The following is an 18,213-nucleotide window of genomic DNA, read 5'->3' as shown; positions in this document are numbered from 1 at the left end:
GAAGAAAATAGTCATGCAAAATGAGATTAATGGCTCTATGAGTATGGCGTTTTAATAATAAATTAACCTCTTTTCAGATGCATGGAATTAGTATATGTTCTTTGGATCTACCATTATACTAATATTGCTAATCAATAAACAATGTTGGTGTCTTAATTTTCTGATAACAACAATCCTGTTCCAAAGGCTAAATCTTAGCATTTGAGAAATATAACTAGTTCTTATTCAGAAAAAAAAAAATGTGTTTCTAGGTTCACATGCTATTCTTAAATAAATTATTCTTACATTGAGCATCTATTTCCTACAATTAAGAGATGCATTAAATTAAGCTTGGGTGCTATGAAAGAAAATCCAGCATCCTTCTGAGAAATAAAATATAAAAAGGCCATAAAAAGGGTAATTGCATGATAACTGAACCAATAAATAAAAAAAATATTATTCTATTTCCTGAATGTTAGATTACAGGTATTACAATGAAAAATTCAGGTCTGTTTACTTTCTGAAAGTTAACAAACATTGTACAAACACCTGACCCCTCCTCCTCCCTTCTGGTGGGATGGATAGAGCCAATGGGCATTATATAAAGGAAGGTTGTAGATTGGTTCTTGCCTTGCACTTGTAGCCACCATGGGGCCAGAGGTTACCAGCCTGTTTTTGCTAGGGTTGGTACTTTGCTATGCAAGTGAAATTAAAACAGGTAAGTGGTTTAACAAATATGCTACAGAAGTGGTTAATGGGCAGCCTAAAGAGCACTCAAAGATTGCTAGAATGCATATCAGACAGGCTTTCAAATTCTTCAATGATTATGTAGGGCAGAGGACTTCAATCTTGGCAACTTTAAGACTTGTGGACTTCAACTTCCAGAATTTTCCAGCCAACTATGCTGACTCGAGAATTCTGGGAGTTGAAGTCCGCAAGTCTTAAAGTTGCCAAGATTGGGGACCCCTGTCATAGTGCTTGGAAAATATGGAAGGTATTGGGTGTTTGTAACAAGAGAATATTCTGCATGATATGAATGAATATATTGCCAATATTAAGGCATAGTAGATTTTGGCTTATGGTATTTGTCACAGAGTTTATTGAATCTATGTATCTATAAGATGCAAAGTGCATCTTACCACGTCTTATTTAATGAAGTATCTAAGCATTTATTCTATGTAGAGTGATTGTTAATCTGGCTAGTAAGATTCAGTGATCAATATTTACTACAGAATTTGTTAAACCAGATGCACTTTAACTGCGTTAGTGATATAAATTATTTTGTTTAATTTTGTTCCATCTGCTATTATCTTGTTCAATTCTGGTCAGTGATCATAATAAACATAATATTAACAATACTAGTAGGGAGGGTATCATTTTGCGGTACTATAATGTTCATTTCAGCACTGGGATACCGATTCTGATTTCTTCATAATCTTCTAATGCTAAGGTCCTGCAAATACAGCAAGACTTATCTAAATATTCCTTCTGTTAATGAATATAACTCAAATCTGTAACTTTTTTTATTTTGAATTACAATTTTTAATTAAAAATTATATCCTATTTGATATAAGTGGTAGCAATTTTGTTTTAAATGCTTCAGTATTGCACTACCATCCAAGTCCATTAATTACTCACATTAATAGGTAACACTCTCCTTCTGCTTCCCATAGTGCAAAGATCTTGTTATACTACAAAAAGGCCAATATTTGTGCCTCTTTTCCGTGCTCTTTGGGCACATATTTTTTGAGATGATGCAATCAAAAATGGTAATATAAAATGCTAAAATTTAGAACAGAATAAAATTCTTTATTGGCCAAGTGTGATTGGACACACAAGGAATTTGTCTTTGGTGCATATGCTCTCAGTGTACATTAACAAATACATTCATCAAGAATCATAAGATATGATAGTTATAGGTTACTAATAAGCAATCAAATCGTACTAGGAAAGAAATAAAACAGATACAAACAACATGGTTATAGTCATAAGTGGGAAGAGATAGGAACTAGGAAGAATGAGAAGAATAATAGTAAAACAGTCTTAGTAAATAATTTGACAGTGTTGTGGGAATTAGTTGTTTACCAGGGTGCTGGCATTCAGGAAAAAGCTGTCCTTTGTCCTAGTTGTTCTGGTGTGCAGAACAACAATTTCAGTCAAACATTTAATACTGGCAAGCTTTCCCCATTCTAAAGTTGTTTAAATGGTTTTTTTTGTTTCATAATAGTCCTTAATGGTTATTTGTCATTACATTTTTGTCTTTTCAGTAAGAAAATCTAACCATGGCCACTTTGTCTGCAGCACCTGGGGAAACAACCATTTCAAAACTTTTGATGGAGATTTTTATCAATTTCCTGGGGTCTGTGATTACAACTTTGCTTCAGACTGCCGAGAAAGCTATAAAGAGTTCTCTGTTCATATCCAGCGTGAACAGAGTGATCAAGGTCACCCTAATATCCAATATGTTCTTGTTACAATCAAAGATGTTGCTATTTACCTCACACACAAGATGGTTACAGTAGATGAGCGCATGTAAGTTCCTCTGATGTGGCTATGTTGCCAAGCATGCAAGCTTTGAATTCTGAAAATCTTTCACAAAAATTTCACTGTAGAAGCTTTAATATAGAAGAAGCTAGGGCCCCAAAACATTCTGAAACTATGTTGTGTAGAAACTTAAGCTACATTTTCAAAAGAAATGTTGCTTTGATCAAAGTTTGAAGTAACTACAAAATAAGTTAGAATAAGAGATGTGAAATGACTTCAGGGAGTCTATACTTACACAGATAATCACCAGTTTTCAACTAAAGCAAAAATTTGGACTGAATTTGGCATGATTGTTTGGGAAAAACATCTTGAGGCAATACAAGTTTTAGTCACTACTTCTAAGGCTTGCACACCTCTGTTACTATTAAACAGTGTAGAGCCTAATAATGAAGCCAGATCTTGGACTGTTGAACTTTAATATGCTTCAATATTGTTGTCAGCAATTTCATTCTCAATCTAGAGGAGAAAAATATTTTTCAACTTTTCATCTGGTCACATTTCACCCAATTACCTTCCACATTCAGTTACTCATTGTTTTATACTAGCTTCACTTGTTGACTTTTAGAACACTTGTTAATTAAACAATATAATGTCAACTTATAAAAATGCAACTGATATAGAGAGAAAGAGGTTATACTGAAAGAGAAATTATGTCTATATTAATCCATTGCATAGGCTCTCTTTACACTGAACTTTACTAGAATTCCATGTGTAACCTTCAAGCAACAGCATTGAATTTCTATATGCTACAAACACTCCAATCTGACAATATCTACATTTTCCTATATTATTAAGGGATTTTGACTTAAAATTGAATGATCATTACTAGAGATCCATCCAAATTCATGCTGTATATAAAGCGGGAAGATTAGAAGCATTAGAAGGCTAGACTAGTCAGTAGATATACTGGTTCCATATACTGGTATAGAAGCTTTAATTGTTTTTCTCCTGTAGCATAGGTGAGATAAGTGTTGGTAGCTTTTCTTCTTTAATTAGCATTTTACATTCCTGACCAGATTATTGAATTTTAAAACCATGGTAAATGTTGGGTAATTGGTTTAAGAAAACATATTCATTCTCTTAATGAATCTTAATATTTCCCTTTTCCTGTAATATGACCTGTTCCATTATTCTAGGGTTGACTAATATTTTACTTTGCGGCAAATACTGCAATTGACTAGGAAACCTTTATATAAGATCCTGCTCAGCATAGCACAGGGAAAACCTATTAACTGCAAACCTGTTTATTCTCCACCTGAGTTCACATCATTTCTACTAATTGTGGTGTATATCCCTCCAACAGCCATGTAAACAAGGCTTTACGAACTCTAGCTGATCTGATTATGGAAACTGAAGCCAAATATCCAGATTCATTGCCCATTGTTCTAGGTAATTTTGATAAAGGTAACTTAAGGAAAGCGCTTCCAAAATATTTTCAGCATGTCAATTGTCCACCAGAGGCAAGAATACTTTAGACCACTGCTACACAACACGAAAAGATGCTTATCGGTCCTTACCATGAGCATCTGTGAGCCACTCTGATCATTGCATGATTCATCTTGTACCTGCTTACAGACAAAGATTTAAAGCCACAAAACCAACAATTAAATCAATGAAAACTTGAAGAGAAGTTAAAGCTACAGGCTTACTTTGACTGCACGGACTGGAATATTTTTGAAGATACCTCTGCAGACATGGATGAACTCACAGATACTGTAACATCATATGTCAGCTTCTGTGAAGACTTATGTGTCTGTGATTGACTTCTAATGCTTTAGTTGTCCATTGCAATTGAAACAAATGTATGTACTTTTATGTCGTCCTTCTCTACAGAGTAAAAACTCCATATTATGGTTCTGGAGTCCTGATTGAGATGAACAATATATATACTAAAGTCTATGCAAAAGTGGGCCTAATTCTGATATGGAACCAAGCAGATGCTTTGATGGTATGATGTCAACTTCTGGCTGATATATATATTACACAGGCAATGGATAGCAATTGCACTTAGACTTGCAGTGCTTTTACAGCCCTCTCTAAGTGGTTTATAACGGTGTTTTTCAACCAGTGTGCTGCAGCACACTAGTGTGCCATGACCCATGGTCAGGTGTGCCGTGGGGAAATTAAACATGACTTCCCAAACTATCCCCGTGTGCTGGATATGGCCCGCATAGGCCATTTATCCAGCCCACCGCCAGCCACCTCCATCCAAACATAAACCTTCCCCTCACAATCCCTCCAGCTATCAGCGGCAGGAAGAGTGGAGGCACAAGGAACGCTCACTGACCAATCTCCTTCTAGAATTCTTCCTGACCATTAGCGATAAACCAATAGCAGGCTGCCTCTCATCCACACCAGGAAGGTCCCCGCTTGGGCTGCCGCACACTTGTCATTGTGTGGCTGTGCCGAGTAGTTGAAGCTGCTACTCCTCCCCATGGTCCCAATTTCTAATCCTGGTCAGGACTGGAAGTAAATGTTGCCACCACTAGATGAAGCCTCAGCCTCAGCTGGCTATGTCTATCCTGATGGTGTATATTATTAACTACATGTATAATATGTACTGTGTTAGAGTGCCATTTTGTGTCATTTTGGTTGGTGGTGTGCCCAGGATTTTGTAAATGTAAAAAATGTGCCGCGGCTCAAAAAAGGTTGAAAATCACTGGTTTATAGAGTCAGCATATTGCTCCTAACAATCTGGGTCCTTGTTTTACTGATCTTGGAAGAATGGAAGGTTGAGTCAACCTTGAGCCAGTGGTGAGATTTAAACTGCTTGCAGTCAGCAGAAGTCATCTGCAGTACTGCACTCTAACCACTATACCACTATAGCTCATACTCGGATACTCCGTGTTTTTTTCCCCTAGTACCTATGATAGGTTTTACAATAATTCTATCCTACTGGTTACCTTTAGGCTATGCTGAATACAATTTGAGCCAGCATAGCTTGTAAGGCATTTTCATACATCAGATTATTCAGATAAAGAGTTAGCATTAGAAATCTGTCCTGTTGCAAAATATCCTGTTCTGTATCAGAGAATTGCTTTAGGAAAATCAGCATTCATAAAGGTAGTCCTTGACTTATGATTACAATTGAGTCCAGAATTTAGGTTATGAGAAATTTGTTAAGTGAGTTACTCCCATTTTATGACTTTTCTTGCCACATTTGTTAATGTGAATCACTGCAATTGTTAAATTAGTAACATGGTTGTTAAGTGAATCTGGCTTTCCCATTAACTTTGCTGGTCAAAATGTGACAAAAGAGAATCATACAACCTTGGGACACAGTAACGGTCATAAATACGAACCAGTTTCAAGCATTCAAATGTAAATCACACGACCATGGATGAAGCTGCAATGATCATAACTGTGAAATGATTGTACATTATTTTAAGCAATCTTGCTAAAGGATCTCAGCATATTAAAAAAAGAGAAAGAAATATGCTTGAGATACTGAATCACTACCATCAATCAAAATACTCTGATTTTATTTCCTCAATGTAGATTGAGCTTGACTCTAAATTCAACAATTATACTTGTGGCCTTTGTGGAGATTATAATGGACAAAGTATCTACAATGAATTCATCTCAGATGGTAAGTAGAGCAATAGTACAGAAAGCATTCTACTACAAACTGGGGAACATGATTTAAATGCAGAACTGACAGTCAAATTATAGTTTAAATCACACATGCAATACCTTATTTTTTTCCAGGCAAATTAGTTTGTAAATGAGAATGTACAATGACTTATATTCTAAATTTTAACTAAATTATGAGTTCATTAAACTAAGTTAGCAGAACCTGATTTACTATTTAATATAATATTGTCCACTGTTTAATTAAATCTGTTTTTAATATGGTTAGGGGAACTCAAGGGCAATGGAATTCACTTTACCAACTGTATGTATTACTTCCACTCAATCTATGTTAAATTCTCAGGTTCATGCATTCTTCCATGAAAATGGAATGAGAAAAAAAGCACATCCAAACAGATCTTTAAGTATATGAGCACCAACTATAAAAGATTTTAACAGCCCGTTCCAGCTGAATGTATTGTAGAATAAGAAATCATGGTTTGCAAGCAAAACTAGATACAAAACTAGAATGTTTTGTAACCTAATTTATTTAATGTACAGGAAAACATTTTTTTCAGCATTTCTATTGATCATCTGTCTTCCTTCTCAAAATACATTTTGTGGTATCCATAACACCACAACGTGCATTCCTCTATAGTTAGCTGATTTATCATATATGGTTCCTTTCGCTTATCAGGATGCTAAGAAACATAAGATAAAAATGAGATTGTTTAAATACACCTTTGTTGTTTCTAATAGGATTAAGCTACAACTCAATCACTTTTGGAAACCTACAAAAAGTTAATAAGCCCGGAACAAAATGTGTAGACCCTGATGAGACAAAGCCTATTGAACTGTGCAAGCAGCATGTAAGTTCTCAAACCATCATGGATTCTTAGAAATATGGAGAGATCAGATTTAACAGATTAACAGAGTTGGAAGTGACCTTGTAGATCATCTAGTCCAGTGATGGCGAACTTATGGCATGGGTGCCACAAGTGGCACGTGGAGCCATATCTGCTGGCACGTGAGCCGTTGTCCTAGCTTAGCTCCAATGTGTTTGTGTGCCGGTCAACTGATTTTTGGCTTGCACAGAGGCTCTGAGAGGGTGTTTTTCACTTCCAGAGAGCCTCTGGGAAGATGGGAGAGGGCATTTTTACCCTCTACCCAGCTCCAGGGAAGCCTTTGGAGCCTGGGGAGGGCAAAACACAAGCCTACTGGGCCCACCAGAAATTGTGAAACAGGCCATTTCCAGCCTCCAAAGGGCCTTCGGGGGTGGGGGTGGAGAAGCTGTTTTCGTCCTCCCCAAGCATTGAATTATGGGTGTGGGCACTCCCACATGAGCGATAGCACACACACACACTCTTTCTGCACCAGAGGAAAAAAAGGTTTGCCATCACTGATCTAGTCCAACCTGTTGCCAAAGCAGAGGTTCCTACATCTGCCTCCACCTAGGATCAAACTCACAATCTCCTGATTGTGAAGCAAGAGCTCTACTCTAGGCCACATAGGGTACACCTTAGATCAGCCTCTAATCCTGGCTGTTTGGGCTCCAGAGCAGATTTTATTGAGAGCAATGGCTCATAGTTCACAACCCTAAAACCTGAACGCACAATTTTGGTTTTACAGGTTTGATAAATTCTATTATTATTATTATTATTATTATTATTATTATTATTATTATTATTATTATTATTATTATTATCATCATCATCATCATCATCATCATCATCATCATCATCATCATTATCATTGGAAAGGCAATGTAAGGGAGACACCTATTCTTTGTTTTCTTCCCTTTCAAGCGTGAAGAATGTGAAAGTCTCCTAACTTCACCAGCATTTGCAGACTGCCAGAATCGCCTGAATCTAGAACTGTATGTCCAGGCTTGTATGCAGGACAGATGTGCTTGTCAAGATGGAAAGGACTCTTTCTGTGCCTGCAGCACCATCTCTGAATATTCACGACAGTGTTCTCATGCTGGTGGCAGACCTCAGAATTGGAGGACCCCTCAGCTCTGCCGTAAGTAGCAAACTGGCTTAGATCAGATTGATTGATTGATTGATTGATTGATTGATTGATTGGATTTATAAGGCTGCCTAACTTGAACAGTGTGAGTCTGGGCAGCATCTAGAGCAAAATGAAGTTGAAAAAAAATTAACAGAGTGCAGTTGTGGCTACTGCGACTCCTTTATTTTATGTCAAAATGTCCCCGAAAATCCTCCATCTTTTATCCCAAATATGTTTCTCCTTAATATCCCCCATCATTGATTATTTATTTCAGTCCATTCCCATAAAGAATCGGTTTCTTGGGAACTAATCTGACCCACAAAAAGTGTAAAAACAAAATAAGGAAAATTAAAACCCTTTGAAATGCAGGAGAAGTCAACCAATGTAGTAGTAGTAGTAGTAGTAGTAGTAGTAGTAGTAGTAGTAGTAATAATAATAATAATAATAATAATAATAATAATAATAATAATAATAATAATAATAAAAAATAATTTATTAGATTTGTATGCCGCCCCTCTCCATAAACTTCTTTGTAAATTGTCAACTGACTATAAACAAAAAACAAAAACCAGCCATCAGTGGTCTTATATTTAATAATTTAATTTAATTATTTGAATTTATATGCCACCAACTCCCTGAGGGCTCAGGGCAGCATATTACATTAATAACATTTAAAAATGTGAAAACTTTCACAAAGGATACCGATATATTATTTCATCTGCCTGGGTATGGAGTTGGTTATCCATCCATCCATCCACCAATCCATATCCACCATGATATTTCTGGCCAAATTATTCAAAGCATAAAAAAAGAACAAAATAGTAATCAAAGAAAGTAACAGCATGAAAAAGGAAAGCAAAGGTGTACATGTATCTAATTTATAGTAATGCATGTTGGCTATCCCACTCAAGAATTAAATTCTTGCAAACCAGCCTTGTTTTCATCACACCCATAAAACATTAAATTAGTTACATTTTGATGTATACAACTCTGCCCTTTCCCCACTTTAAATACAAATTTCTCAACTCTCTGTCTTTTTACTATATTGCCATCCTTTTGTTTTGTGGTTTGATCCACATTCATTTTTTCCATATGCTCAAACCACCTTAATAGATTTCTTTCCTATTGGTCACTTATTTTGTATTCAGTCTACATTCATTTGCTATTCTTTCATTCTTGATCCTGTCTCTTCTTGTTTTACCAGGCATGCTTAAGTCTCATTCCCACTTCATTAAATTTACTTTTATATCTTTCCTTATTCACCGAATAGATTTTCCTATAACTTATACAGTGCTCTTATACATAGCCCATTTTGCTTTTGTCATTCTTCACAGCAGATTAGATATTACCCACAACGTTTCTGCTACAATTTGCACACTTTATTTTTGCTACTTTCTACAATCTTTAGAAATAAAGCTTGCTGTGATATACACATTCATCACCTTGCTTGTGGTTTTCTTTTTGCCATTTGTGTATAACTAATAATTGCTTCCCCCATTTCCCTTTTCTATTATTTATAGATTGATAGATAGATAGATAGATAGATAGATAGATAGATAGATAGATAGATAGATAAACAAATAAAAGCATTGTCTTCCAACTCCTTTTGGTGCAGTAGAATAAGATAATAGCATCAATACTTCTTATCTTTATATTGCAATATAAATTAACCATTTCAATAACAATAAACCTATCTAATTGGTCAAACCAAAATCAAAGTTTCAAACTTTTAAAAGTTTTTTCACCTAAAATACAAAGTCCAAAAGTGTTTTCCAAGTAGAAACAAAAGTAATTCTGTTTTTTTCTTTAATCAAAGAAGTCAATTTAGCCATCTCTGCTAACTCCATCAATTTTTGCAACCATTCATCCATTGTGGGAATCAAAGTGTCCTTCCATTTTTGTGCATAAAGTAATCAGTTGCTACCTCTATTTCAGTGGGGAAAACAATTACCTTGATCATTCATATCTTCATTTTCAAACCTATTCTCCTCACTGCAGCCCAAGATTCAGTGCAAATCATTTGGATTTACAGACAACGTGGTATAATCAGCACACAATGGTTTTAAAGAACATAGTTCCCCATAATGCAATTCTGTTGTGTGTTTTTCCTCATAGGTAAATGGACTTTTGTCCATGAAATACAAAGTATGTTTCTTAATCATTGCCTTATTCTTTTAGCGAGGTCATGTCCCAAAAATATGATTTACCTGGAAAGTGGTTCTCCCTGTATGGACACCTGCTCGCACCCAGAGATTAGCAACCTATGTGAAGAGCACTATATGGATGGCTGTTTTTGCCCCAACGGTAACAATTTTAATGCATAAAGGGTTGGGTGGGAAATTCAAACTTAAATCTCTACTAAGTTGAATAGTTGAGGCCAGGTTGATTAGTCCTTTGTCATAATTATAGGTGCTTATTTCAATAGTAAGTGAACTATTAGTGCTCATTGCAGTAACAAGCATACCAGTAAGTAGTAGTATATTCACTGAGATTTAACTCTGAGAAAAATATATGTGAAAAAAATGTAATTTCCCTTCAAGAAATGTTGATGTAGCAATATTAGAAATGAACAAAAATTATTCAGCGTTAAGCGAAAGTGATGATCTCCTATCATTACTATCATTTAGTAAGCTCAGAAAAAAAGCAGGCAAACTTTTTAAAATTATAATTGAATTCTACATTTTCTTGGGGATAATTATTCAGATGCCTGATGCAGTGGATCGGCTCAGAGTCAAAAATGAGCGGGCCTTTTGACCCACCCCGCTTTTTTCTTTGGAGTCTGTTTCCTTTTTCCTTTTTAATCCCATTATCAGGCTAATGGGACAGTTTGTTTTTGAATATGACCTGAACAGAATGTTCGAAGAAAACATCTCAAATTAGGACCTCAAGAAATTATGCTAAGAACATTACAAGACTTTGCAAAGCTTGTTCACTTCTGCCATTAATCTATTACTCATACTCTTCAATGAAATGTAGTAATTAGCTAGGAAATTCTCCTTATATTGGTAATGTGTTGTTTAACGTAGTTTAATTAAATGGAATTTTCTTTTTTTGCCCTTTAATAGCAATTTTGGTTGTCATGCATTATTAATAATCTCTTCTTTCACTATTACAGGCACAATATATGATGATATCACAGGGAATGGATGTGTATTAACAAGCCAATGCCACTGTAAACTTCATGGAAAAATATACTCCCCTGGTCAGCAAATTGCCAATGAGTGTGAAGAGTGGTAAGAATGCCAATATAATTTCCCTATTAACACTTATAATAATTTTTAGAGTAACCCAATCATTGTTATGTCAAAATGAGGACAAGGTTTATATATCATATACCTCTACCTAAGAATGCCTCTACTTACAAACTTTTCTAGATAAGAACTGGATGTTCAATATTTTTTTGCCTCTTCTCAAGAACCATTTTCCACTTACGAACCCAAGCCTCTGAAACTGTAACCGGAAAAGGCAGGGAGAAGTCTCTGTGGGGCTTCTTTAGGAGTCTCCTGGGAGGAAACAGAGCCTCCACCTGCCCTGTGATTTGTGTGCAATTGTGATAATGTGTGCAATTGTGATTTCCACAATTGCACACATTATTGGCTTTTACGTTGATTCCTATGGGTATTCTTATTCCTATTTACATTTTCCTATGGGAAAAATTGCTTCTTCTTACAAAGTTTTCTACTTAAGAACTTGGTCATGGAACGAATTAAGTTCATAAGTAGAGGTACCACTGTATTATTTTACACTGAGTAAACATGCAAAGTCAATATTAAGAAAACTTTCATTTATGTGGTATAAGGAAAGTTAAATACCTAGGATCAGAAAATAACCCTAAAGAAAAGTGAATGTATTTGTTGGAGATTACCAGATTCATCCCCATGGGAGTGGGTCAAGCGTTTCTTCATGCCCATAAGAGATCTAGGTCCCGCATACTTTGAATTTTATTGATTCTTATCTACCACCAATTTGCTTTGATCTTAGTAGTCCAGATTCTTGTAGAGTGTTAGCATGCAGTAAACCGTGTTCATTTGAACTACCTTGCTTCCTGCTTTCTTACAGCTGACAATATAGCCTCCAATTTCATCTGTAACTGCAAAGTCATTATCCAGGCTTTAATGCATGGCTGTCAAACTCATGGTCTGTGGGCCAGATGTGTCACGCACTAGCTAGGCTTACACCTGGTTTAGCAAAGGGGAAAATGTCATGGTACATCATGTGATACCACTGTGATGACACAAGTTTGACACCCATGATTTAATGGCTTCTTCAGTTTATAAAAAACAAAAAAACAAAATCCATATGATTATTTTGTAGGGAAAATACAAGCAGTCATACTTCCAAAAAAACCCATTCAGTGGAATATTCTAAATACACATATTTCCAGTACAAATTCTTAATTTGTATACCCCATTTGTCTATTTGCAGCATTTGTCAATCAGGGAGATGGAGGTGCGAGGCGTTACCATGTCCAAGTACTTGTGCTTTGGAGGGTGGATCCCACATAACCACTTTTGATGGGAAGAAATATACCTTCCATGGAGACTGTTACTATGTCTTGAGTAAGGTATGTGTGTGAAATACTGCTCTTTGGAGGTGAACCTGATGTATTGAATATTACAAACGTGCTTGGGGGGTTTTGGGAAGGGGGTTTGTTTATACATTTTTATTAAGCAATAAAGTATTATAAAATACAAAATACAAAAGTAAATAGAAGAAGAAAGATTGGGGAGGGAAAAGTGAGAAAAATGAGGAAAGATAGGGAACAAAAGAAAGAAAAAGAAGCATTGACTCCCGACTCTCTTATTACAGTAGAATAAGGCATTAACAACAGATCACAGCTTTTTGCTTTTCCATATTAGTATGAACAAGTCATTTTCTATAAAGATCCATCAATCTAATCTATATACCCAAAGTCAGAGTTTCATTCTTTTCCACATCAAGCACAAAGTTCAAAAGTGATTCCCAAAGTGGAAACAAAAATACCTACTGTATCTTTTTTTTAATCAAAGTAGTAGGTATTGCCATTTCAGCTAACCCCGTCAACCTCTGCAATCATTCATCCATAATAGGAATTGAAGTGTCCTTCCATTTTTGCTCATACAATAGTCCTGCTGCTGTATATAATGACAAAGTTCCATTTTTCCCCTCCGGTTCTTTTCCCAAAAGGAAAAGTTATGGTATCTCCATTTTCATAATTTTCTGTATTAAAATATGAATCATATTCCAAAATATTTTTGCTTTATCATATGTCTACCATAGATGATAAAAAGTCGCTTTATTTTTACACTTCCAACATTCATTTGACGTACATTCTAGTGTTAAACACCAATGATGCATCATCTTATAACATTTCTCTTTTAGATTACAATTTAATGTAAATTTTAAACCCTTCATCCATATATTTTCCCATTGTTCAAGCATCACACTATATCCCAAATTCCTTGCTCACTGAATCATATACAGTAGTGTTTTACATATTCATTTTCCAAATTCAATCTCAATAAAGTTTTATAATTCTTAGCAACAATATGTTCATTGTAATTCATTTTAACAAAGTCAACTCCATAGCATTTTAAATCCAATTTGAACCTTTCTTTCACTTGCTGAGAAATATGCTTGTTTTGATAGCTACGGGAGAAGTGGATGAATTATATCATGTACTTCATACATCCCAAAGACCCTAAAATCATTAAATCTATTTAAAAACCACTGAGTACCAAGTTATGTTAATTTTGAATGTTCCTTCTGTAGAAATAGCAATGCTCCCAACCTTTTATCTAAAAAACATAGAACATGTGCAATAAAGCTTGCCATATTTTCTTTAGCTACAAAAGAAATTTCTGATATCATTATTGTCATCACAACAGTATATTTTAGTACAGAAATAACCAAATGGTTTACTGAATTGAAATAATTGGAATAAAACACACAACAAACATTTAAAAAAATAAACCAATTCTATAGAACAATATAAAGCTATCAGCAAAAGATATTTGGCACAACCCCAAAGGCTTAATGGAGAAATCTATAGAATAAACCAATGATCATTCCAAATTAACATAACTTTTTCAGTGGCATTTAATTGGGTTTAATGGTTATAGGGTCCTTTGGATGCATATAGCAAATGATGTAATTCATCCACTTCTCCCATAGTTATAAAAACAAGAACATTTAATTAGGGACAGTTTTCTCTTTTTAATGGACTAGAATTCTAGTCCATGTCTAATCTACCGCATTTTTCGGAGTATAAGATGCACAGCACTTTTTGTTTAATAGATAATTGTATTTAATTGTATTTGTTCTTTCATATGTACAGACCACTAAAAATGACACACATGTCCTTTTGGGAGAATTGGGTCCATGCACTTCTTCAGAGAAGCAGACATGCCTAAAGACAGTAGTGCTACTCGCCGACAACAGGAAGAATGTAAGTTTAATAAAAATGATGATGGTATAGTTATTATCAGCCTGTTCATTCAAGCTACAATGCCTTTTATTTCATTTGATATCTGTTTCTCCATTTAAATAAAACTCCCTTTTTACAACCCTGCAATTCCTAATTTAGGGTAGGAACATAGAAACACAGAAGACTGAAGGCAGAAAAAGACCTCATGATCCATCTAGTCTGCCCTTATACTATTTTTTGTATTTTATCTTAGGATGGATATATGTTTATCCCAGGCATGTTTAAATTCAGTGACTGTGGATTTACCAACCACGTCTGCTGGAAGTTTGTTCCAAGGATCTACTACTCTTTCAGTAAAATAATATTTTCTCATGTTGCTTTTGATCTTTCCCCCAACTAAGAGTTAGAGTTGGAGCAACTGGATGGAGCTGAATGTACACTGGGTGGATGCCCTTCCTGACCACTATGTGGAGTTCACAGCAAATATTTTTTTTCTTTGCACCTTAGGAGAGACACATCTGCCTCTATCTAGAATTGAACACTCAGCCTTCCAAGTGGGAGGCGAGTGGCTTCACCACTAGGCCACCATGTTGCTTATATAATTTTAATATATTCTAGAAATTTGAATATAAATTGGCATATAACCAGACAAAACTATCATCTCTAAAATGTATATTATACTGTATATCATTCATATACACTGCTCAAAAAAATAAAGGGAACACTTAAACAACAAGTATTTAATGAGAATATTTAATTCATTCAGATCTAGGATGTGTTATCTGAGTGTTCACTTTATTTTATTGAGCAGTATACTTTAAAAATATCCTAGTTTTTTTTCAGAAACTGAACTTGCAGATATTGTCCTCCAGTCCAAAAATATTTTTGCTCGGGGTCATGTGTTCTGTTGCTCAGATTTGACCATGTTGATTAAACATTTCTCAATTTCTCCTAATCCATTGGATTGGATACCTATCTGAAGAATGTTATTGTTTCGTTTCTATGGTTCTAAATACAGAAGAATGATTTCTCTTCAACACTTCACAGATTATTCATATTCATTTAAGATTATGTTCTCTTTTAAGGATCCCCATAAAATTGTACTGACATAATAGGCTGTATTTTCTCTCACACAGGTTGTAGTTTTCAAATCAGATGGCACTATATTACTGAATGACCTGGAGATCCATTTGCCATACAGAACAGGTAAAGAAGGGAACCATTGGTTCTACATATCCCAGCATTGCCTAGATTGGTCTAGACAGCCTTCTATTTGGGCTTTAAGGTATTAAACAAGTTAAGAACAAAAGGATCATTGACATGTGGGATGCCGTCAAATAATATAGGGGTGGGCAATTAATTTTGCCATGGGGCCGCATGAGAAATTGGGATGGTTTTAGAGGGCTGGACTAATATAATTAACTCAGTTCTACCCAATACTGTAAAGACCCAGACCCTGGCCTGACATAAACACCCAGACCCACTTTACAGACCCCTAATTGTTTGCTTTAGGGCAACACGGTGCACCATAGTCACTGCACTGGAGTGTTTGTGTGGTTTCTGTGCTCGTCCGCTCTTGGTAGAAGGTCGGGGTCCGCTCCAGTGCGAGGATGAAAGAGCTCACCGCGTCTGCCAGGACCCCTCTGGTTCCTGCTTTCCTCATGATTCATCAGAATAGCAGGAACTGGAAGAGTCCCGGCAGACGCGGTGAGCTCTTTCATCCTCGCACTGGAGCAAACCCCAACCTCCGCGGACCAGTCACAGATAGTGGGCAGGCCGGTCACAGACAGTGGGAGGCCCGCCCCTTGCCCAGGTCTGAAATAATGCAATAAAAGAAGCATTGAAAAGGGAGGTTAATATATATTTCCTGATAAATTCAGTAGGTACTTATCCCTGAGAGTAATGAGCTTAATAATGTCTTATAATTCACGATTCTTTCATTTTTAATTATCTTTTCCAACCTCTTCCCCATAAGAAACAACATCAACATACCAGTTAACTATTCTTACTTTCCTGGAGAAAGACATCCAAGTTGACTATTATTCCCTTCCCTCTCACATTAAAGATAGAGGACAAATTGATTACATTTCACAGATAATGACTAGATTTTAACTTTGTTTTTCCAGGTAGTTTCTCAGTTTTTCAGCCATCGTCATTCTATACTGTTGTGCACACAAATTATGGGCTAAAGATGCAGATCCAACTGGCCCCAGTGATGCAACTGTTTCTCATTATGGAGGATTCTTCCAAGGGAACTCTCCAAGGTATGTCAAACTTTTATCTACCATTAGAGGAAATGTGAAAATTTCAAATGAATTTCTTCTATCCAACTTTGGACTAGTGGAATGGAATACCAGCCAAACTATTAATTTATTTTGAGACTCTTTCACCTTACAGTGCATTTCTCAATCTTTAAGATTTTTGTACGTTTATTCAATTAGATGTTTATCCATTTTATGTCTCTATATGTGAAAGAATCGCACAATGATGGGTTCTCATGTTAAATAAACCTACTGTGGAGTGTTTAATAGTGCTGATTCAAAACTCTAACATGAGGAGGCCTAAAAAAAATCAGTGTTAGATACTGTACATTTTTCTGTGTAATCCTATTCCTTTATTTATCATTCTGACTAAAAAGAGTCACCTCAGAAATTAACTTTTTTGCAATGATACAATCAGTTCCATTGACATAAGTAAGAACTGATGTAAAACAGAACAAAACATTAATATTAGCTAGTAATGTTCATGTTGGTTTTGATTAGAATTACTGTTATGGGGAATTGAAATTTATACAGCCATGGTGGCTCAGTGGTTAGAATGCAGTATTACAAGCTGACTGCTGCTCACATCCTGATGAGGTTCAAGATTGACTTAGACTTCCTTCCTTCTGAGATCAGTAAAACTGTTGGGGGTGATATGCTGACTTTGTAAACTATAAAACACTATGGGTTGGTATACAAGTCTAAATGCTATTGCTATTAATAATTACAATTACCCAGACAAGACGGAGTGGCTGTGGGTCTTACCTCCCAAGGTCAATTCCATCTGTCCGTCCATTACCCTGAGGGGGAGAATTATTGACCCCCTCAGAGAAGGTCCGCAACTTGGGCATCCTCCTCGACCCACAGCTCACATTAGAGAAACATCTTTCAGCTGTGGCAAGGGGGGCGTTTGCCCAGGTTCACCTTGGGCACCAGTTGCGACCCTACTTGGACCGGGAGTCACTGCTCACAGTCACTCATGTCCTCATCACCTCGAAACTCGACTACTGTAACGCTCTCTACGTGGGGCTACCTTTGAAAAATGTTTGGAAACTTCAGATCGTGCAAAATGCAGCTGCGAGAGCAGTCATGGGCTTCCCCAAATATGCCCATGTTACACCAACACTCCGCAGTCTGCATTGGTTGCCGATCAGTTTCCGATCATAATTCAAAGTGTTGGTTATGACCTATAAAGCCCTTCATGGCATCAGACCAGATTATCTCAGGGACCGCCTTCTGCTGCACGAATCCCAGCGACCAGTTAGGTCCCACAGAGTGGATCTTCTCCGGGTCCTGTCAACTAAAGAATGTCGCTTGGTGGTACCCAGGGGAAGAGCCTTCTCTGTGGCAGCCCCGGCCCTCTGGAACCAACTCCCCCCAAAGATTAGAATTGCCCCCACCCTCCTTGCCTTTTGTAAGCTGCTTAAAACCCACCTCTGCCAT

General features: G+C 36.2%; 1 protein-coding gene across 1 annotated transcript in view; it reads left to right on the top strand.

Moving 5' to 3' along the window:
• Positions 1–627: 627 nt before the first annotated feature.
• MUC2 (mucin 2, oligomeric mucus/gel-forming) overlaps positions 628–18,213 on the top strand; it is a 78,424-nt gene continuing 60,838 nt past the window's right edge. Inside the window, exons 1-12 of the mRNA XM_070765192.1 lie at positions 628–697; positions 2,247–2,511; positions 4,357–4,471; positions 6,022–6,112; positions 6,853–6,962; positions 7,899–8,115; positions 10,282–10,407; positions 11,219–11,336; positions 12,529–12,667; positions 14,420–14,530; positions 15,646–15,715; positions 16,636–16,773. Of these exons, the coding sequence (XP_070621293.1) occupies positions 628–697; positions 2,247–2,511; positions 4,357–4,471; positions 6,022–6,112; positions 6,853–6,962; positions 7,899–8,115; positions 10,282–10,407; positions 11,219–11,336; positions 12,529–12,667; positions 14,420–14,530; positions 15,646–15,715; positions 16,636–16,773 (1,570 nt within the window). The remainder of the gene's footprint in view (positions 698–2,246; positions 2,512–4,356; positions 4,472–6,021; positions 6,113–6,852; positions 6,963–7,898; positions 8,116–10,281; positions 10,408–11,218; positions 11,337–12,528; positions 12,668–14,419; positions 14,531–15,645; positions 15,716–16,635; positions 16,774–18,213) is intronic.

This window comes from Erythrolamprus reginae, chromosome 1 (genome assembly GCF_031021105.1).
Source record: "Erythrolamprus reginae isolate rEryReg1 chromosome 1, rEryReg1.hap1, whole genome shotgun sequence".
In the NCBI taxonomy this organism is placed as follows: Eukaryota; Metazoa; Chordata; class Lepidosauria; order Squamata; family Dipsadidae; genus Erythrolamprus; species Erythrolamprus reginae.
This window is presented reverse-complemented; position numbering and strand designations above follow the sequence as displayed.